We start from the raw sequence: 23821 nt of genomic DNA on the forward strand, positions 1-23821 counted from the left end.
ATCATGATCTCAGGATCATGGGATGGAGCCTGGCATGGCATTCAGCTCCAGGCTCAGTGAGCCCTCTGCTTAGGGTTTCTCTCTCCCGGTCCCTCTGCCCCTGCCCCTCCAACCCTCATGCTCTCTCTCACACTCTCTCTCAAATAAATAAGTAAATCTTTTTTTTTTTTTTTAAAGAGAGAGAGAGAAACATATTTAAAGTAAACATGGATGGACATCTATGTAAGAGAGCTCAGAACACTTTGAAATTGATTTTCTATTGACCAGTTCACACTCTGTTAAGGCTTTCTTGATGTAAAATTACCACAGAAAGTTAAATCACTATCAGATTAAATTTTCTAGGCACTCTCCTATCAGTCTGTACAATGATAGTTTGTTTTTTGTTTTTATGGGTTGGGTTTTTTTAAGATGGCACTACCATCTGTCATCATACAACACTATTACAACACCATTGACTATATTCCCTATGCTACTTTTTATCCCCTACAGCGCATAGTTTTTTTATAGCCAGTCAAACCACATTTTTCAGTGTCATTATTACATGAATTAGAGGATTTTTACCCTTTTAAAAAAAATCAATAAAGGATTTTAACCTTTTCCTTCAATATCAGAAAGAGGGACTTGGGCACCTGGGTGGCTGAGTCAGTTAAGCATCTGTGTTGGCCTAGGTCATGATCCCATGATCTCAGGGTCTTGGGATTGAGTCCTGTGTTGGGCTCTCTTCTCCACAGGGAGTCTGCTTCTCCCTCTGCTCCTCCTCCCACTAGTTCTCTCAATCTCTCTCTCTCTCAAATAAATAAATAATCCTTTAAAAAAAGAGGAACTTATTTGACTAGCTAGGTTTCTGGGAAGTTTTGTGAGTAGTTGGCTGTATTTTGAGATCATCTTGGTTATCCAGTTAGGCTATTCTTAATATTACAGAGAAGCCTAAGTTTTTAAATGTTTACACAAATAATGCCTCACAAAAAATACTCTTATTTTTGTACATTATCATGTACCAGTCTCCAAGGTGTATTTACATCAGTTTAATTGGATTTAAATGTAAAAGGGGAAGAGAGAATGGAGAGGCAGAAGTATGATCCTTAAGAATAAGCATGAAAACAATCACCTAAGACATTTGGGCAGTTTAACTTTTGATTTCCCTTTAGACTCCACAAGAAAATTAACTTTATTACTTTAAAACTTTTGTTTTAATAAAAAGGAGATTAATCTATTATTTAATGATCTAATTTGATTCTGAATGTCTTTTGGCTATTTCCTAAAGGCAAATTTAGTTGTCAACAATAAAGGCTTGCCACTCCCTGCAGATGTTCCCAATGATATACTACAGCCTATGTAGAGAATTCCCAAAATATTCCAAGAGAGTTTTAATGATGAAAGCATCACTGGAAAGTAAGTATATCCTCAGAGATGGACTACTTCGCAAAAGGCTAACATACAGTTGGATATATCAATACCGGTGATTGCTAAAATGGAAATCAGTTGCATTTCTCATGTATATACGTGTATAGCTCATTGATACATAATTGTTTTCCCTCAGGAATAAAAGCTGTGGCTTCCTCTTGTTCATACCTGCATGAAGCTTCTTTGAAAAGATGCTGCAATCTCACTGATGAAGGAGTCCTTGCTCTTGCACTCAACTGCCGGCTGCTAAAGATCATTGATTTAGGTGGCTGTTTAGGTATTACTGATGTGTCCTTACATGCATTAGGAGAAAACTGCCCATTTTTGCAGTGTGTTGATTTTTCAGCTACTCAGGTAAATGAAATAGAGACTTGAAATATTAAGACTGTATGTGTTTGCCCAGTGATTTTCCATGACTCATTAATTTTTTTTATTTTTGTTGGAATTGTTGACAACCTCATGCTTCCATAGTTATACAACTTGGCACGTTCCTGTCAATTATTTTAAGCAAGAGTGAAAAAGATAAGGGTGGCTATAACATAAGTTTGCTGAATGGTGTTAGGGTCTGTGATCAAAGGAGCGAAACTGATACAAAGCGAAGGTCAAACAAAGCTTTATTTCGCACCAAGCATCGAGAATCAAACCAACCATTCGGGGCCTCCTCTTTCAGAGAGAGCGACAACTCCCAGCCTCACAGACTAACTTTTATAGAGCAAAGGCCATGTGGTTGAGCCTGGCCACACACAGGTGGCCAATGAGATTGCAACACACAGAGAAAGCTGCACAGTTGTGCTAGGTCACACATGGGTGGCCAATTGAACTACAATTCACCCCATAGTAGCTATTTGAACTAGCCTATCACCTTGGTCAGAATTGGCGCCCAAAAGGTGCCCAAAAGGTGGGGCCCACACTCCTTGGTAGCTAGGGAGACCGTATGCACGCTCCACTAATTGGATGTCTCCACCTGGCCTGACTCATCCCTGCATTCAGGCTCTGTTATCTCCTCGTGACCTGACCCACCCTGGTATTTGGGCTCTGTTATCAGGGACTGGTCAGCCGCCATATTTTACTGGTTTCCCACAGTTGTTTTTAAGTAAGTTCCCCTGGGGGGGTTGGGGGACAGGGTCAGTTTAAGTTTTAGTGCATAACAACAAAATCACTGTTTAACCAAGATGAAATCACTCTGGCTAAATAGGCCCTTGCATTCCCCCCTTTTCTTTGGAGATTAGTCAAATCCTTGACTTTTCAACCAGTTCTATGTTCTCTTTTTAATGGCTGCCAGACTGTTTTTAATGACTCCAGTGTGATTTACCCAGAAACAGCATTCCTCTCCTAGGGCTACGCAGAGCCCCCCTTTTCTAGAAATAGTATGTTAAGCCCTAATTGTCCATATTTCCCACATATACTTTAACAATAGGAGCAACAATGAACTCAATGAACTCATTGTTTTTGAGTCTTAGCTTTAGTCCACGATCGGCAGGGTCCATTGGCAGTGGCATCCATCTCTGGGGGGCATCCTCATCGTCGGCTCATTTTACGTAACCTGCGTGAACCCAGGCCCTGATGCCTTCTACTATTATTGCCGTGGGGGTGGTCAGGATGACAGTAAACAGTCCCTTCCAGCGAGGCTCCAAGTTTCCCACTTGGTGGTGGCATATCCAAACCAAGTCCCTGGGTTGGTAAGGACGTGGTTCCACCTCTGTCTCCATCTCAGTGTGGGCAGTTCGGATCCCTGTGTGGGCTAGACAGACTGTAATGCCTGCCGTGACGAATACAGACTGATGAGTCATTTCTGCTCGGGCAACCTCTTATAGCCAAGGGCAGAGCGGGGGCAGGGGGGTTCTCCCAAACATTATTTCAAATGGGGTCACCTTGTTTAAGTAGAGTGTACATCGTGCCCTGAGGAGGGCAAAAGGAAGGAGATCCACCCATCCGCTGCCAGTCTCCAGAATTAGCTTTGTCAAGGTCTCTTTAAGAGTCCTGTTCATTCTCTCTACTTGCCTGGAGCTCTGGGGCCAGTAGGCACAATGTAGTTTCCAATTAGTGCCCATGGCCTTGGCCAGTGCCTGTGAGACTGAACTCACAAATGCAGGGCTATTGTCTGACCCAATCGCAAGAGGTAACCCAAACCTCTAGTAGCTTTTTGGCTACCACTCCTGCCATCTCATGTTTGGCAGAGAAAGCCTCTACCCAGCCTACTGTCCAAATAGATGTTGGTGGTTTTACCCTTGGCCATCTGCAGTGCCTTGGTGAGTGCAGTCAGCTCCGCTTTTTTTGCGCCGAGGTTCCGTGTGGCAGGGCCACCATCCAGAGTTCCTGCTCAGGAGAAACCACCACAGCCCCTGTATACCTCTTTCCATCAATCATGTAGCTATTCCTGTCTATGAACAGAGTCATCTCTGCATCCAGGAGGGGAGTGTCTCTGAGATCTGGCCTTATTCCTGTGACCTGGGTTAGGACCTCCCCCAGTCATGTAGATGGTCAGCTAGCTCCTCTGGCAGCAACGTGGCTGGATTTAGCACCACTGGGGGCCAGAAAGTCACTTTCGGTTCATTGAGGAGGAGGGCCTGATACCCCGTCACTAGGGCATTTGTCATCCACCGGTCTGGTGGAGTCCGGAGAAGGCCCTCCATAGCGTGAGTGGTGGTCAAGATGAGATTTTGACCCAAAGTCAATTTACTTTCATCCTTGACCAGGAGGGCGATGGCAGCAATTATGCAGAGGCAAGGGGGGAACCCAGCCACTACTGGATCTAGTTTCTTGCTAAGATAGGCTACTGGCCTTTGCCAAGGCCCCAGAGTCTGAGTCAAAACTCCTTTGGGAATACTGTTATGCTGAAAAAAAAAAACAAAAAAAAACAAAAAAAAAAACAGACTCATAAATACAAAGAACAAGTGTGGTTGTAAGAAAGGAGGGGTAGGGGGATGGATAAAATAGGCAAAGGGGATTAAGAAGTATATATTTTAACTTTCAATTAAAAATAACTACGTTATAGAGATGAAGAGTATATCACAAGGAATATAGTCAATAATATTGTAATAACATCATATGGTAACAGATGGTGAATACACTTACCATGGTGAGCACTGAGTAATGTATGGAGTTGTTGATTCACTATGTTCTATGCCTGAAACTAATATAACATTGTATATCAACTATACTTCAATAAAAATTTTAAAGATCATGACCAAAAAATAACCAAAACAAAACAAAAAAAAAACAAACTCCTTTGGCCACCCCTGCCTTTTCATCCACATACAAGTGGAAGGGCTTGGTTACATCTGGGATGGCCACTGCTGGGGCACTCAGTAAGGCTGTTTGCAACTCCCAAAATGCTCCTTCTGCCTCAGCTGTCCACTCTACTATAGTGAGTCCTCCCTGAGTCACTTCATAGAGAGGTTGGGCAATCTCCGTGAATTGCGGTATCCACAGCCGGCAGTGGCCCACTGTCCCAAGAAACTCCCGCACTTATCAGGGCATGGTGGGGCGGGGGTATTGGGTGATCACCTGTTTCCTGGACTCAATGAATGCACTCCCTCATGGAGATCAAAGCCAAAATAAGTGGCGTGGCTCTGACAAAGCTGTGCTTTCATTGCTGACACCCGATACCCTTTTTCATGAAGAGTCTGTAAGAGAGCTTTCATCCCCCATAAGCATGACTCATAGTCCTCAGCGGCTATTTCTCCTATTCCCACTAACTCAGTCAGATTCTTCCCTTCAAATCCTTCAATTTTCTGAAGTTTCCTCCTTATATCTGGGGCTGACTGACTGGGAAAGACAAGATCATCTAAACGAGCTATTGTGCAACTTCTCTGAAGTTTACCTCAAGTTGTCTAGCTTAGGTAAATAAATATTTAAAGACAACCAAATCTAGAATTTAATAGCCCTAAAGTTGTTTTATTAAAACATAATTTTTCTCTCTAAAATAACCCTCATTTCCAGAGATAGCCAAATCAGGACTAATTTATTTGAAAAACAAGTCCAGTTTTAACTTGGCCTAATTATTTATATAAGCTCAGCAAGAACAGTGAGTGATTATATAGATCTTTTAGAATCTGCTTTGCTGGAACTTCTTATAAGGAATCTCTAAGTTGAACTTTTAGTAGCCTCTCCAGACCAGAAGCCAAGCCATGTACTTGCCATCAAGCATGCCTGCTATACCTGTCAGATTTGGGTGAATTCCTCTTCCTGAGGTGCCCAAAGTATCCTGAGGTTCCTGTACCTGCCAGGAAGAGACATTCTTTACTTACCTGGTGAGGCTGCTGGGAACTCTGTAAGCAAGGTATCAGGCCAACAGTTTCAAAGGGCTTTATGGCTCCAGGTTTTATAAAGTTCCTTTAAGCTGTCTGGTCATATCTGAGTCCTTTTCAAATATGACATTTCAGTCAAAGCCTTGGTAAAATAACCAGTGTTCCCAATGGTGTCCTGTTATAAGGAGAACAGATTCTTAATGAACTTATGCAAATGACTGATTGCCATGGAAGAAAGAATACTTGCTGAGACCTTTTGAGTTTTAGAGGGTTCAGATAGAGAGAAAAGTTGAATGCCTTGATTTGTTTACAAACGAATACTTTTACATCTCTGTAAGTTACAGATAACTTAAGAAAAAGTTTCTCTAGTCTGGAAGGGCAAACATTATAGAACCAGTAATTGTTTAAAATAAGACAAAACATTAAGAGACACAACATTACAATCTTTCAGTTCATCTAGTCCCATGTTATTAATTCTGGTTTAGTCCAAATGCAGCTCTTACTTCTGGAAATTCTTACCCAATTCACTTCCAGGATTTCAACATATTGAAGATCTGTATTTGTCCTGAAAGTCTCCCATATGAATTTCCTTTAAGGAGGAATTCATTTTACAAGAGATTTAAAACAATTACAAATGACAAGAACTCAGAATAGATATGGTTAAATATCAAGTGATGACCCTTATCAAAACATTAAAACTTTAGGAAATGTATAGAACCTCTAGAGTAGTTACAGCATTTACCCAAATGTAACCCAAGGTTTATCATTTGTTTAGTAGTACTTCCTGAGTAACTTAGCATATCAAGGAAAAGCCTTATGACTCAAAGAGATCTCATTTACAATCTTGGGCAGGCAAAGAGAAAAGCATTTACATTTTCTTAGAAACATCTCAATCTCTAATGAAGACTAAATATTAACCAATTGTGAACTGTTACAACAGAATTCTTAGAAGGCAAATTTATGAATCAGTTAAGCACAAAACATGTTTACCAATAGATTTCAAAAGCATAAACCTAGTTCTAGCAAACAGTGATCTAGCATTTTATCCCATTTGGTTAAGACCTAGATGTCCAACAAATTTAATTCCATTTGTCATCCAAGCAAAACTTTAAAGTTTCAGGTTACCAAAGACTTTGAAAGCTATTTTAACAATTACCCATTAAAACTTTGAGACAGACAATTGACCATCAGTTTTAGTCATCTCTTTGCTCACAGATTTCAACGATTAACATGAGCTTATTTGACCCTCAGTAAACTTTGAAGTTTCACATTTACTGCTGTTAACTCAAAAGACATGTTCATCCTAATTAAAACAACAAACTTAACTTAGTTCAAATACTGATTTACATTCCATCTGGGCCCACTCCACTTCAAATGTTTACCTGAGACCCGGGTGGGAAGATCCGGAGTGGGTGGGTGTTAGGTCCAGGGGGTGCTCTTCTTGTTTCCCGACAGTGAAGAGAGAAGGAGTCGTGGTGCAGGAAGCACCGAGGACGGTCTAGGGGCCAGTTATGCAGGCCGCATCCATGTTGGTGCAGAAACAGAACAGGGAGACAGAAGAACAAAGTGCTGCCAGAAGGCTGAAAAAGGGTTCCCAGTTTTAGAGCTCATCAGCTCCAAGAGAGGAGCAGACGCCATACCTTCCCACCAGCAAGGGGGGAGGGGCTAGGCAGTCCACGTCAGGCCAGAGAAGGCAAAGAATTTCCCCAAAACAAAGGGAGTTTCAGAAGCTGCTTGGGAATATTCCTTAAAGTCTCTGTCTTGAGTTAGACTAACCACAGTTGGCTCCAGTTATAGCCATTAACACAAGAAATGAGAAAGGGAGAAGCCCCACATCTATTAGGAGGAACGGAGAGATGAAAGTTCGAGTCCCCTTACTCTTTGCTTGCCCCATTTCTTCAAACACAACAAACAACACAACAGACAACAAAAAGACAAGAAAAAGACAACCACAGACCCAGTGGCCCTTACCCAGAACCTGCCACTGGTGGGGATTTTCTCAGTCCCCTACAAACACTCACCGGTGGGGATTTTCTCGGTCCCCTACTAACATAACATGCAACACAACAGACAACAAAAAGACAAGACAAAGACAACTGCAGGTCCAGCGGCCAGTGGGGATTTTCTTGGTCCCCTGCAAACACCTGCTGGTGGGGATGTTCTCGGTCCCCTGACCGCCTAGGGGGACTGGAACCCCCAGTGATCTACCAGAAGAGGGATGGGGCGTCCCTGCATCCACTCCAGCCCTGGAGTTCCGGTGGGTATACCGTGGAGTTCTGCAACCAGGCAGACAGACTGGATCTCACAGAATAAATCTCGAGATTTTACCTCCAGAGGCTTTTCCCAGAAATTCTGATGCTGGCTCAGTTCTCATAGTTTGATCCCGTTCGAGCCCCCATATGTTAGGGTCCGTGATCAAAGGCGCGAGACTGATACAAAGTGAAGGTCAAGCAAAGATTTATTTTGCACCAAGCATCGAGAATCAAACCAACCATTTGGGGCCTCTTCTTTCAGAGAGAGCGACTACTCCCAGCCTCACAGAATAACTTTTATAGAGCAATGGCCATGTGGTTGAGCCTGGCCACACACAGGTGGCCAGTGAGATTGCAACACACAGAGAAAGCTGCACAGTCATGCTAGGTCACACAGGGGTGGCCAATTGAATTACAATTCACCCCATAGTAGCTATTTGAACTAGCCTATCACCTTGGTCAGAATTGGCGCCCAAAAGGTGCCCAAAAGGCGGGGCCCACACTCCTTGGTAGCTAGGGAGACCATATGCACGCTCCAATGATTGGATGTCTCCACCTGGCCTGACTCATCCCTGCATTTGGGCTCTGTTATCTCCATCTGACCTGACCCACCCTGGTATTTGGGCTCTGTTATCAGGGACTGGTCGGCCATATTTTACTGGTTTCCCAGAGTTGTTTTTAAGTAAGTTCCCCTGGGGGGGTTGGGGGACAGGGTCAGTTTAAGTTTTAGTGCATAACAACAAAATCACTGTTTAACCAAGATGAAATTGCTCTGGTTAAATAGGCCCTTACAATGGGAGGCAACAAGACTATATATAAATAATTAATAATATTTAGAAAATTTTACTTTCATCTTTCCCATTTATGTACCATGTTGCTTGTATTCTTTGCTTAGGTATCTGATGATGGTGTGGTTGCACTTGTTAACGGATCTTGTGCCAAGAAATTAGAGGTAATTTTAAGATATCTATAAATTTGATGCAAAATAAATTTTTATATTATCCTCAGAAATTGCTTTTTGAATGAAGAGAGCAACCAGTGCCTTATTATCAATAGGTGTTTCCATGACGTTTTTTGGGTTTGGTTTGGTTTGGTTTTTGCCTCTAACTCTTTATTTCCAGAGTGAGGAAAAACTGGTAAAGTTAGGAGGTAAAGCATGCTCTAAATAAAAACCCATTTTATGTCCAGTGAAAGTTCCCATTTTCCAGAAGTTTTAGCTTCTAACACATTGAAGGATAGTCTTATTATAGTGATGATTATGAAAGTTTATCACGGTAAAGTGATATTCTTTAGAATTTTCATTACCAGGACTATTTAGTGGTTTGCCATTCTATTTTCTTAATATACGTGGAGGGATCCAGGATATACCTGTCACATAAAAATTATTTTGAGCTAAAGATGTTTAAGAATCAACAGATGTCAAATAGAAGTTTTGTTTAAAATGCTTTCCCTACATCTTCCTAAAACCAGAGCTTTCCGAAAGATTCAGCTACCATCAAATCCCCTTCAAGGAAGACTACCCCATCCCAAGGAAGATCTCTTCTAGCATTGGAGGAATCAGATGAGAGATGACATAAAAGAAAATTGTCAAAAGACTATCACACCTCCCATTTACTCTCTCAAGGCCCACTTTGTTTTCCCTAAAAGTCTTTTTTTCTCTAAGTGTCCTTTCTCCCCCTCCCTTTTCCTATTAAGCTGACCTATAAACTCTATATTGTAGCCATTTCTTTGAGCTTTCTTTGTGAGCTCATGTGTGACCAAACTTGCCTTTTCTCTTGCTTTTGTCATTTTAATTCATGGGCTCCCAAAGGTAGAACCCAAGAGAACTTAAGAGGAAAAACGTTTTCCTCCCCAACAGCCACATTTATAGCTCTTTAAGAAGATCCTAAATTAGTGTTCAGGCCTTCCATTTGGTGACTGATGTGGCACTTATAACCTGCTTCTAAGAAGCCTTTTACCCCAGGATTTTGGTTTCTTCCTTTCCCAGTTGTAGTAAGGTTTTTAATCTTATTCAATATAGATATGCTTTTTAATGATAACCCACATCAGGGGTGCCTGGGTGGCTCAGTCGGTTAAGCAGTTAAGTATCTGCCTTCAGTTCAGGTCATGATCTCAGGATCCTGGGATCCAGCCCCATGTGGGCTCCCTGCTCAGTGGGGCGTCTGCTTCTCCCTCTCCCTCTGCCCCTCCCTCCTGCTCCTGTTCTCCCTCTCTCTCAAATAAATAAAATCTTAAAAAAAAAAAAGCCACTACAAATTCTTTTGGGAAGTAAACAGGCTATAAATGAATTATAAATGTTAACAATAACTATCATAAAAGCATAGCAGTGCTATGTTTTTGCTAAAATATTTCTCCTTGAGTTATTGCCCAGAGACAATTTTTTATCCTTTTATATCTTCATCCTGCATGTATTTATGTGTGTGCATGTGCATGTTATATAGCATATATTTTTTACAAGTATTTTGATTAAGAAATTACCATATTTTCTTATACCAAGTTCCAAATTCCAATTTGCATCCTTACTGTAGGGGCAATAAACTCTGCCATAATGTTTACTGTTTGAAATACTAACATTGGTTAGGCACTAACTATATTCCAGCCTCCAAACTTACTATTGCTTTATATTCATTAGGTTATTTAATTCTTATAGTAACATTATCTTATAATCATCATTTTTAATAAAGTTCTGAAACAGTTAACATAGTTTATCTTTCCCTAATAAAACCACCAGGAAATTAGTTGTCATGCAGTGATAGGAAACACACCAACATATTTACTTCAGCATTATAAAATTAGGAGCGCCAACCTAAGCAGACTTAGAAAAAGATTCAGTTACCAATAAGTGCTGGTGATTATAGTGCCATATCATTGTATTTTTATTTTTTCAATTTTCCAAATCTTATTTCTGTAAGTGCCAAAACATTTCAATGGAAATCTCTCTAAACTTTATTAGACTTAATTTCTTCCTTAAACAGAGTAAATATACTTTAACCTTTGTCTCATAGCATCTAGTATTTTTGTGACCACAATTTCTGACTCAAATTGAAATACAAAATTTTTCATCTTTTTTACTGACTTTTCTGGACAATGTGTAGTCCTTTGTTTTATCACATGCTCTGTTTTAATCTCTTGCTTTTCGTATGTTCTGTTCCTGAAAATTATATTATCAATGTTGCTTAATTGTTTATAACTTGAAAATAAATTCAATTAAAAGTCTAAGCACCTCAGGACACCCAGCTGGCTCAGTCAGTAGAACATGCAACTCTTGATCTTGGGCTTATGAGTTTAAGCCCCATGTTGGGGGTAGAGTTTACTTAATAATAATAAAAAAAAGTCTAAGGACATCTCCTAAAGATTGGTAAACACATGAACATGTTATAACATTTATTGAATGGTATGATTATTTCTGAAATTTCTGTTGATCTGAGTTCCCAGTGAACATAGACCATTTTGTTCATCATTTTATCATAATTTTAATCCCCATGTTTTATTGCAGTTCCAGGCACATGATAGTCCTTCAGTAAATGTTATGACATTAACTTTATGTGATAGTCATTTTATACGTTTCTATAATCTTCATGGTTAGAAGCTTATTTGCCTATAGAATTTCATTTGTTGAACAAAGATTTATTAAGTACTTGCTATATTCTAGGCATTGGTACATCAGAGAACAAAATCTGTTCATAAGATGTATCATTCTTTCCTTTTTGTGGTTGTTGGTAATTCAGATTATTTTCAGTTTTTAGCCATTAGAAACAATCATTTGTTGGGATTTATTCTTTTTTTTCTTCCATTGCTGTAATAAACTCCAAAAAACAGAACAAGTGGATCAATAGGTATGGCTACTTTAATGGTCCTAAATTCATATTGTAAAATTGGTTCCCGTGAAGGTTATGTTGTGAATTTACAGTTTTGCCAAGACCCCAGTTTGTGGCATTGAATCTTTTTTTATGCCTTAATATATTTTAAATGTTCAACACTATTCCTTCCATCTGTTCTCAAATTGTATTTCTTTGTCTGTAGCCTTTGTCAATTTATATCATAGGACATGTTTGCCAATTTATAACAAGATGCTTTTTTCCTCAGTTTTTAATGAGTTTTCAATATACTCAGGTTTCCTTTATTTGTGAGATAGATTGATTATACTATGTATAACCAAATTCATATCAATTTTTCAGGAGGAAAAAATATTAATACCATAAATATATATGTCAACTATTAGATAAATCTTACTTCCAGAATTCTTAAAATGTTTTTTATTATGGTCCTGTATGCATAACACAGAACTTACCACTTTAACCAATTTTGTGTACAATTCAGTGAAATTAAGTAAATTCACATTGTTGTGCAGCCATAGCCATAATCCTCTCCAGAACTTTTCCTCATCCTACCCTGAAATTTGTTACCCATGAAAGAATATCTCTGCATTTTCCCTTCCCCTCAGCCTTTAGCTACCTCTGTTCTGCTTTCTTTCCTTCTTTTTTTTTTTTCTGTTCTACTTTCTGTCTCTATGAATTTGCCTATTCTAGATAACTCATATAAATGTGATGAAGTCCTAGAACCTAGGTCAGGTTCAGTGGGGTGAGGTTTGGAGCCAACGGCTAAGAAAGAATTCTTAAGACATCTCTGGTGCAAAAGGTGGTTTATTAAAGCACGGGGACAGGACCTGTGGGCAGATGAAGATGCAGCTGCCCTGGGTTGTGAGGGATGGCAGGCTATGTACTCTGGGTTGGGGGAAGGTGAGGAAAAGGGAGGTTTCAACGGAGCTTTCATATGCTAAAGAGGGCCTACAAGGTGCTGGATACCGGAGGTCTCCTGTGGCTTGATCACTGTTGTCTTTTGGCAAGCCATTAACATCAAGATAGTTGGGAGATTCCTGTCTTGTAGGATTGTAATCTCTGCAAGTTAACTATTTGTTTCTCATTTATGGCGGTCAGGGGTGCCTGAAGAATGCTACACATATTACTGAGGGGAGCGGATGGAGAGGGGGTGCAAGGTGCCAGCTTTTGCTTTGTCCTCAGTCAGCCTCCTGCTCCCTCATCAAATGGATCATACATTTGCCTTTTTCTGACTTAATGTCACTTAGCATAATGTTTTCAAGGTTTATCTGTGTCACTGCATGTATCAGAATTTCATTCCTGGGGTGCCTGGGTGGCTCAGTTGGTTAAGTGTCTGCCTTTAGCTCAGGTCATGGTCTCAGGGTCCTGGGATAGAGTCCTGTGTTAGGCTCCCTGCTCAATGGGGAGTCTGCCTCTCCCCTACCCCTCTCCCCAGCTTGAATTCTCTCTTTCTCTCTCAAATAAGTAAATAAAATCTTTTTTTAAAATGTCATTCCTTTTATAGCTGTATAATATTTCATTGTGTATATATATGTTGTATTCATATATAAGTATGTTTATATGTACATGCTTATGTGTCTGTATGTATATACATAAACATTTTGTTTATCCATTCATCTTTCAATATTTGTTTCTACCTTTTTACTGTCATGAATACTGCTGCTATGAGCATAGGTATATAAAAGTCTGTTCCAGTTCCTGCTTTCAATTCTTTGGATATATACCTAGAAGTGAAATAGCTAGATTATATGGTAATGCTATGTTTAATTTTTTAAGGAACTGTTATCACAGTGGCTGTACCATTTTATACTCCCATTGCCAGTACAGAAGGATTCCAAATTAGACCATCAAATGAGGGGTATATAATATCTCTAACATATGAAAAAGAACAGAAAGTTATATAACATTAACCTGTGGACTAGCTGCTTAAATTTTAACATTTTCTGTACTTATTTCAGTTCCTCGTTAAAAATTATATTTACATGTAAAGCTCCCCGCACATTTATTCTCCCTTTCCTCCTTCAAAGTACCATGTTCTAAAGACACCTGTGTATTTTCCCTTGTATGTTTGCATACTTTACCTATATATGGAAAACACATAGAGATAGAGATCCGTAAAACAACATGAAGTATTGTCTTATGTTTTAAACTTTCACATAATAGTTTTATAATATATGTGTTCTATTACAGTTTGCTTTTCATTCAAAATTATGTTTAATTTTTCAAGCTTTATTAAAATATAATTTGCATGCAATAAAGTTTACCCATTTTAACTGTACAGTTTGATGAATTTTGGTAATTGTTATACAGCTTTTAACTGCCACCACAATTAGGTATAAAATATTTCCATCACCCTACGAAGTTTTCTCCCATCCCTTTGCAGTCAGTTCTCTGCCTGCCTCCATCCCCAGGCAACCAGTGATTTACTTTGTCATTATAGCTTTTTTTTTTTTTTTTAAGATTTTGTTTATTCATTTGACAGAGAGAGAGAGAGTACAAGCATGGGAGCATCAAGCAGAGTCGGAGGGAGAAGCAGGCTCTCTGCTGAGCCAGGAGCCGCATGCGGGACTCAATCCCAGGACCCTGGGATCACAACCTGAACTGAAGGCAGCTGCTTAATGAATAGAGCTACCTAGGCCTCCCTGTCATTATAGCTTTAAAGTTTCTAGAATTTCATTCTAGAAATGGAGTCATGCAATGCGCAGTTTTTTGGTTTTTACTTTTTTCTTTTACTTCTTTCACTTAGCACAATGTTTTCGAGATTCATTCATATTGTTGCATGTGTTAGTATTTCCTTCCTTTTATTTATTTGTTTATTTTGCTGAGTAATATTCCATAGTGTGGATATGACACAGTTTGTTCAGACATTCCCCATTTGATGGACAGTTGGGTGGTTCTAATTTTGGACTGTTATGAATACTACTGTAAAAATTTGCATACAAGTGGTGCCTGGGTGGCTCAGTGGGTTAAAGTCTCTGCCTTCGGCTCAGGTCATGATCCCAACATCCTGGGATTGAGCACCACATCGGGCTCTCTGCTCAGCAGGGAGCCTGCTTCCCCCTCTCTCTCTGTCTGCCTCTCTGCCTACTTATGATCTCTTTCTCTGTCAAATAAATAAATAAAATCTTTTTAAAAAAAATTGCATACAAGTCTTTGTGTAGACGTACATTTTTATTTTTCTTGGGTAAGCACCTAGGGATGGGTGTTTACTGGATAGCTCAGTCGTTAAGTGTCTGCCTTCAGGTCATGATCCTAGGGTCCTGGGATCATGCCCCCTAGGGCTCCCTGCTCAGCAGGAAGCCTGCTTCTCCCTCTTCCACTCCCCCTGCTTGTGTTTCCTCTCTTGCTGTATTTCTCTCTGTCAAGTAAATAAATAAAATCTTGGAAAAAAAAAAAAAAACCCACCTAGGAATGGGATTGCTGGGTCATATATTAAGTACACATTCAGCTTTAAAAGATATGACTTACTATTTGAGATTTATGTCTATTAATACAAGTAGATATTTTTCATTTTAACTGTTTCATCTGTTCCATTAATAAACTACCATTTGTTTACCCATTGTCCACTTTTTTACTATTATAAATAATACTAAAATGAGCACATTTATAAATTGTTTCCTTGGGTACATATACAAGAGTTACTCTGTATATGGTATACATTTTCAATTAGAACTGCTGGGTTCTGGGATATACTTATTTTCAGTTTTAATAGATTTTGCTATATTGCTTTATAAAATGGTTGGGGGCTTAAATTTTAAATCATCTCTACTTTACAAATTATTGCATACTTTTCTTTAGTCCTTTCTATAGAATGTTTCTTGCAAATAGATGATTTGGTTCTTTTTGTTTATTTGTTGTTGTTTTTTAAAGATGTTTTTATTTATATATTTGAGAGAGAGAGAGAAAGAGATCATGAGCACAGAGGGAGAGGAAGGGGAAGAAGCAGACCTCCCCACTGAGCAGAGAGCCTGACAATATGGGGCTTGATCCCAGGACCCTGAGCTGAAGGCAGATGCTTAACTGACCCACCCAGGCACCACAGTTTGTTGTTTTTTAAGTTTTATTTATTTGAGTAATCTCTACACCCAACATGGGGCTCAAACCCATGACCTCAAGATCAAGAGTCTCATGCTCCTCCAACTGAGCCAGCCAGGCACCCCTAGTTCTTTTTGTATCAAAGTATTGCCCATGCTTTTTCATGCTGTCATCACAAATCTGTTTTTTCTTTTGACTATCCTTTCTTTATTTTTAAATAGGAGATTCATATGGGACACTGTGTGAATCTGACTGATGAGGCTGTAGAAGCTGTCCTAACTTGCTGTCCTCAGATACGTATATTACTCTTCCACGGATGCCCCCTAATAACAGGTTAGTATGATAGACTGGGTGGGTTCAAATCTTGGCTTCATCTTTTAGTAACTGTGTGAGCTTAAGTAAACTATTCAACCCATTCCATTGTTCAGTTTCCTCATCTGGAAGATGGATATATTAGCAATACCTACCTCATAAGCTTAGTCATGATAATTACCTGACAGCACCTTATATGGTGGCTAGCCCATAGTGACAACTCAATAAATGCTAGTCATGGGGCGCCTGGGTGGCTCAGTGGGTTAAAGCCGCTGCCTTCGGCTCGGGTCATGATCCCAGGGTCCTGGGATCGAGCCTCACATTGGGCTCTCTGCTCAGCGGGGAGCCTGCTTCCCTTCCTTTCTCTCTGCCTGCCTCTCTGCCTACTTGTGATCTGTCTGTCAAATAAATAAATAAAATCTTAAAAAAAAATAAATGCTAGTCATGATGATGATGATAGTGGTCTTGATATTAAACATGATGTTTTACGTAGACAAAAAAAAATCAGGTTTATACTATTACATCTATTAAATATGCTAAATGACCTGTTGGCTCTAATCTCATCAAACTATAGCCATTGAGATTCAGACCAATTTGGACCCTTCGGCTAATGTGATACATACTTCACTGAAGGAGAACAAAGTAGTCACAGCCCATTCAACCTGCATAAGAGACATGATACTGGAAATAAAAAGTGCAGCATAGGAAATATAGCCAATGATGTTGTATGGTAACAGGTGGTAGCTGCATTTTTGGTGAGCATAGCATAACATATTGAGAACAATTTGGATTCTTAAGCTAATATGATACTTTACTGAAGGAGAACAAAGTAGTCACAGCCCATTTGTTCTGTGTAAGAGCCATGATACTAGAAATAAAAGTACTGCATAGGGAATATAACCAGTGATATTGTTGTATGGTGACAGATGGTAGCTACATTTGTGGTGAGGATAGCATAATATAGATATTGAATCACTATATTGTACACCTGAAACTAATATAATATTGCATATCAACTATACTCAAAAAAATTTTTTTTAAAGAAAAAAGGACATCTGGGTGGCTCAGTTCATTAAGTATCCAACTCTTGATCTCAGCTTAAGTCTTGATCTCAGGGTTGTGAGTTCAAGCCCTTTGTTGGACTCCATGCTGGGTGTGGAGCCTACTTTAAAAAGAAAGGAAGGAAGGAAGGAGAAATAAAAAGAGGAGAGGGAGGGAGGGAGAAAGGGAGGGAGAAAGGAAGGACCACTAAAGATAGTAAAAGGAAAGATTTTACCTTTAAAAATATTTTATTACTTATAAAATCCAATAGACAGATAATCGTAATGTATAAGAACATAAATTTTAAAATTGTAAAAATATTTTTGTGTCATAATTTATATAAAATAATAAATAAAATACTATATTATTGTGGGGAAAAAAGAGCCATGATACATACAACTGTGTCCTGAAACCACATTTTTGCATTATGCCTGCAGTGGCCACGTACCACAGTATAACCTATACCTCACTTGGAAGTCAGCGCTGATGCCCAGTCCTTCCAGCTCATTTCTCTGATTACAGTCTAAACAGTTACTCCTCTAGGCTGAGTTATGATCCTAGAAGTCCTTTTAACAACCTCTGTTCTTTCTTATGTTTGGACTGTCAATGTAAACCAAGTATACAATGTATTTGGTATCAGTGACATCTATTACGAAGACTAGATCTTTTGAGCCAAGACACTTCTCAAAAAACTAAAGCCATAAAGGACATTAGAAACTGTTAACAGTGCTTACCTCCAAGGAAAGTTGTTCAGGGACAAGAGTAGGAAAAACCCTGTACTATACACCCTTTGTACCTTTTGAATTTTCTATCATTGGATGGTTTTATCTATTAAAATTAGTAATAATAATTTAAAGAAAATCACTTAGAACAAGAAAAAGTCATGAGACTGAGTGCAGGAGATTGGTACTTGCATACATTATCCTGGGATTTGTGAGAAGGCCAACAGAGGTTCCCTGGTCATCAAACAAGGCAGAAAATTGTATTCTAACCAGTAGGCTCTTATTTTAAGTTAGAGGAGACCACAGTATACAGAATGTAATAAAAGCAATCTTTGATAATCTTTCCAGAATACCAATCAAGGTGTATAAATCTATCCACTGAGCTATGTGTGCATTTGATCAATATATTGAACAAGCAAGGGGTACTTGTAAAGTGATTCTATTTTCTTCACACTACTTTATTACAAATCTGCTCTAAAGAGACTAATTTTTCCCTACTGCCAGATAAAATCTCAGGTGCCACTGACTTATCCTTCTCAGGTAATTAAAATGTCTTGCCATTCCATGTCACTGAAACCTCTCATTTCAGTAATTAAAATGTCTTAGGTCCATGTAGTACTCCAAACAAGCTCAAGTTAAAGCTTTTGCTCCCTCCAGTCAGCTCAGATTTGGCTGCAATGGGTAAGGGGACGTTCTTGGTTTCTGTATTTTACCATTCCTCACTTCTCTTCTTCCTTCCCCAGCTTTCCCATATGGTTTCTGATCCCACCAATGTTAGTACAGGTTGGGACTGGGATAAGTAGGAACAGGGGTACTGGAAGGGAAAGTCTTGACCAATCCTACTGTGATCAGGTGTCAGCACTCCAGGCCCTATGGGTGAGCTGATCCATCCTCTCTCAGCAGTGGGGCACTTTTGGGGTTCTTCAGGGTCTACTTCCTACCAGCCCCTCATCATTGCATATACCTCCTATCTGCAGTTCTCTTAATTCAAGCCAGCATGTCTCTTCCAGTTAGTAGCTATTATTTTCTTCTTCTGTCCCCAGGCATGCAGCAATATACCTTCAGTCTCTTTCTGCTCAGGTTTCCTAACTTAGCTGGGTTGCTTTCTTGAGCAAAATATAAGGCAACCCCTTGGCAGCCCTCATATGACCACAGGAAACACATACTTTAGGCAATGACAGTGCAGATACGTCCCAACCTCAGTCTTCCCTTTAGCTTCATAGACTCTTGCCATAGCCTTTTGCCCTTAGTTTTCTCAGATGTGGGTCTGATATTAGCATCCTGTGTCCCCCAAGCTCCAAGGGACATATCAGACTCTCCAACCAATCTCTTAGAGTTTCCTTTCACTAGGCTTGAATGGAAAAGCAAGCACCGCCAACCCTCTTTCCAGAACTGTCTTCAAAGAAATCCTTTCTTCAACTTCCAACTCTCTGTCCCTTCTCACTGTAACACTTTTGTATCTTTGAATGGATGAAGTGCCATGGATTTCAAAATCAGATTTCAGCCAAGCATTTGCAAGTCATATACAGGTGGTCTTGAATTTCACTGGAATAAGAGAGTAGCTGGTACCTCTAGTCCTGGAACCTTAGCTGAAATAGTTCTATTTTAATGTTCTGTTATATTTGTCTCAGGACAACTTGGGTGGCAACATATTATCAAATCAACCTTTGCTAATTTTACCTTCATTATCTTTCTGGTTACCCAGTGGACACTCTTCTTTGATATTACCCCCAAACTCAGTAAGTGGTCATTTCTTAAAGGTTAGTTGCAGTGTGGAAGGTGAAAATATATCAATAAAATTTTTATACACTCACATTACAGTCCACTGGTCTGTCTTGTATTTTGATCAGATCTTTTACCCATACGTGATTTTGCAATGTCATGCATTGGTAGTTTGGAGAATATTGGTTCTCTTAGTAATATGGATCTTCCAATGTCTACACATTTTATTATAGCAAAAAAAAAAATCACATTTGTTAATATGACCATTGGATAGTTGTCAAGTTCATAATGGCAGCTACAAATTTTCTAAAATCCATTTGAAAGCTAAAATTTTATCATTGGCAACAAACTCTGACATTTGTTTTCTTTGAAGTGATAGGCTGGGGTGCCTTGGGTGGCTCACTGGGTTAAGTGGCTGCCTTCTGCTCGGGTTATGATCCAAGGGTCCTGGGATTGAGCCCCACACTGGGTCCCTGCTCAGTGGAGAGGCTTCTTCTCCCTCTCCCTCTGCCTGCCACTCTGCCTACTTGTGCTCTCTATCTCTCTGTCAAATAAATAAATAAAATCTTTAAAAGAATTATTTGAAGTAACAGGCTCATTTTGCTCTTTTTCAGGAATAATCCATGCTGGCTAGGAAGTGGGTGGGGAGACAGGGTAACCAGGTGATGGACATTAAGGACGGCACTTGATGTAATGTGCAGTGGTTGTTACATGAAACTGATGAATCACTAAATTCTACCTCTGAAACTAATAATACACTCTATGTTGATTAATTTATTAAAAAAAAAATAAATAGTCTGATAAGTACACAAGTCTGAACAACCTTTGGTTGTCAGCTGTCCTTTCAAGTAAAAATAATGTTGCATGAATAAAGTGACTATCCTAGCTCACAACCCTAAAAGGGTTTCAGATTGTAGGATCTATAGACCACACTTCAAGAACCATTGCTTTATAGTAAAGAACAATTATCAGTTAACGTCAGCAGTTAGAGCAGGAACACATTATCCCTTTTGGATCACTTCTTATATTTTCATGTGGCTTTACTAGAAGTGAAAGTACACCCCAAGATGACAGGAGTTCAAAATACTTGGAACAGAGTAACAGTAGTTTTGACCTAAAGGATTATCTAGGCCAGCAATTAACAACTGTTACTGCTATGTAAATGAATCAAAGATGGCTTCTATGTAGTTTCTTTCTTTCTTTCTTCTTTTTTCTTTCTTCCTTCCTTTTTTAAGATTTTATTTGAGAGAGAGGGAGAGAGCATAATCAGGGGAGGCAATAGAGGGAGATGCAAGGGGCTTGAACCCAGGACCCCAGGATCATGACCTGAGCTGAAGGCAGACACCTAACCAACTGAGCCACCCATGCACCCCTATGTAGTTTATTTCTTGATAGCATATTGGGACTATTAGTTCAAAAAGCCCACCAACATCTAAATCTTAATTCAGTCAGTGATTTTCTTTTTTTTTTTTTTAAAGATTTTATTTATTCATTTGACAGATAGAGATCACAAGTAGGTAGAGAGGCAGGCAGAGAGAGGGGGGGAAGCAGGCTCCCTGCTGAGCAGAGAGCCCGTGTGGGACTCAATCCCAGGACCCTAGGATCATGACCTGAGCCAAAGGCAGAGGCTTTAACCCACTGAGCCACCCAGGCACCCCAGTCAGTGGTTTTCAATACAGCCTAAAGAAGCAGAGTTTTAGCTATCTACAGCTGCCTGTTTTGCATACCCTGAAAAACTGCACTCAAGCCACTCTTGCCCTTTGGAGCTCTCTGACCTAGAGACTCCTTTATCTTGATGCTAAGCAGCAACATCATGGCACATAAACTTCCTCTCCAGTCCTCTGGGAATTCCTTTACCCTCCTTTCCTTCTCAGTAGTGCCCCCCTCCCCCAAACACACATTGTTGTCTTTGGAAGGTATCATGTTGTGAGGGACTTCTGAAAGCAAATCTGTCAAAGTGCTGCCCAAATAAAGCTTCTTGTGTCCTACTGCCACCTTGTGGTCGTATCTTTTTCCTTCCTCTGCCCTGAAATCCCTTAACTATAGTGACATCATATGATGTCCTAGAAAATGCCAGAGGTATAGTGTTGGAGCTTAGGGCAGGCCATCCCCAAAATATGCCATGGAGTATTTTTATTATTTTGAGTTAATGTTAATTAAGAAACAGCTAATACAAGAACACTCTGACCTTCTTTGGTCTCCCAAAAGTAGGAAACAAATCTCCCATGTGACTGGTACCCTCCCTGCACCAGGAGCTAGAAAGACATCCTTATCATCAGAGATGGGGAATTCAGGGCCTAAGAAGTTTATATAAACAACTGTTATTACTTTTACTAATTTACTACCACAGCCTCAATTCTGTTTAGAATTCCTTATTAATTAAAGCTCTTAAACATAAGTTTTCTTTGTCCTGTCAGGTCATCAAAAATTTGTTTCTCTGTCTAAAAAGTATAAAAGCTATCTTTCTCGGTCACTTCTTAGGTCCCATATCTATAAGACCTCCATACATGCAAATTAAATTTGATTTTCTCCTGTTAGTCTATCTCCTGTTTAATTCAATGAGCAGCCAGAAGAATCTTAAAGGATAGAGGGAAATTTTTCTTCTCCAACAATAGCATAGAACAAAAAGTGGCTTTTTTTTTTTAAAGAAAGATTTTATTTATTTGTTTATTTTAGAGAGAGAGTATGCAAGAGCTGGGGGTGGGCCAAGGGAGAGGGAGACGGAGAGAATCTCAAGCTGACTCCACACTGAGCTTGGAGTTCAATACAGAGCTCAGTCTTCTGACCCTGAGATCAAGACCTGAGGTGAAAACAAGAGCCCAATGCTTAACTGACTGAGCCATCCAGACACCCCAGAACTAAAAACGTTTGTGTATCCAAAAAGTTTGAGAAATGCAGCATACTGCTATAATGAATGTTAATTTATCAAAGGGTCTGAGAAATTTTATAGCTAAGAAACTTTTCTAAGCATTTCCCCCAAATTTTTTAGCACAGAACTTTTTATGGACCTCAACTTGCCCTTGTGTATAATTGTGAGTCATAAAATTGGGAGATCTGATAACAATCCAAAAGAGTTCATATATGATTGCTTTATTAATAAAGGTTCATAAAGAGAAGAAGCTGAAGTTTTTCAACTACCCAGATCATTTCTACTCTTCTTCCTTTCCTGGAAGAAGTATACAACTACCATTGTATGCTTTTGCTACCATCATTAAATGAAAATAAAATGGGGTTATATATTCACCTTATATTTAATTTTTATTTCTTCTCCAAAGAAATAAATGATTTCATTTAGCAGGTTGGCCCAGTAAATGAAAGTTTTTTCTTCTTTTGATAATTTATGTAACATTTTTCCTCCTGCTTATATATTTATGTGGTTGCTTATATGTGACTATATAAGACAATATGATTTACTTTCCATAAAAATATATGTACATAAGTATGTTCAGTTATAATATAATACAAAAATATGTGTACATTAAGTATGTTCAATTATAATAACATAAAAATTTTTGTACATAAGTATGTTCAATTATAATCATCCTCAAAGCAATCTGACCCCCAAATTGACAATGTTATTATAGTTTCCCCTCAAGGTCCCTAAATTAATGGGTTTATCTTCTCTATCATAATTCTAAGTATTTTTCTTTTTATTTCATGACCTTAAAGTTGGACTATAAACAGAACTCCACATTATAAATCATGCCTTGAAACTATTTGAAACACCTGATTTTATTTCTGCAGAAAAGAAAATAAAAACTAAACTGCTATTTAAGATATTGTAAAGTCTAATTTCTTAGAAAGAAAACTGCAGGTCCAAGGTAGAGTCACCTGCCCCAGTGCAGCAAACTTAGACTTAACTGAAGTTTCAGTTTCTCCAAGGAGTGAAATTTTAAGACAATCAATGTAAAATTTCCTGGTAAACACCAATGAGGTGATCTGTCACATGAGCCCTCCTCATCCCCCCTAAAGAAAGGTGAGGTAATTGACCTAATAGAACCCTTTGCTTTTCCCTCTATGAGAAGGTGACCTTGACTGAACCAATCCCTACTTTTTTTTTGCTAATAACTTCTTGCCCTACTCTCCTTCCTATAAAAATCTTCCATTCTGTACAACTCCTTAGAGCTTCCCTCTGCTTGCTAGATGGGGTGCTGCCTGATTCATGAATCAATTAATAAAAGCCTATAATTTACTTGGCTGAATTTTGTTCTTTGACACAATATAATTTTTCTAGATGTTATAGA

General features: G+C 39.1%; 1 protein-coding gene across 2 annotated transcripts in view; it reads left to right on the plus strand.

The window, feature by feature from the left end:
• Positions 1-23821, plus strand: part of AMN1 (antagonist of mitotic exit network 1 homolog) — a 116862-nt gene that overhangs the window by 85471 nt on the left and 7570 nt on the right. For both annotated transcript variants that reach the window (XM_047741185.1, XM_047741186.1), the window contains exons 6-8: positions 1541-1758; positions 8802-8858; positions 16002-16113. In XM_047741185.1, the coding sequence (XP_047597141.1) occupies positions 1541-1758; positions 8802-8858; positions 16002-16113 (387 nt within the window). The remainder of the gene's footprint in view (positions 1-1540; positions 1759-8801; positions 8859-16001; positions 16114-23821) is intronic.

The sequence above is a fragment of the Lutra lutra genome, chromosome 8 (genome assembly GCF_902655055.1).
Source record: "Lutra lutra chromosome 8, mLutLut1.2, whole genome shotgun sequence".
Lineage (NCBI taxonomy): Eukaryota > Metazoa > Chordata > Mammalia > Carnivora > Mustelidae > Lutra > Lutra lutra.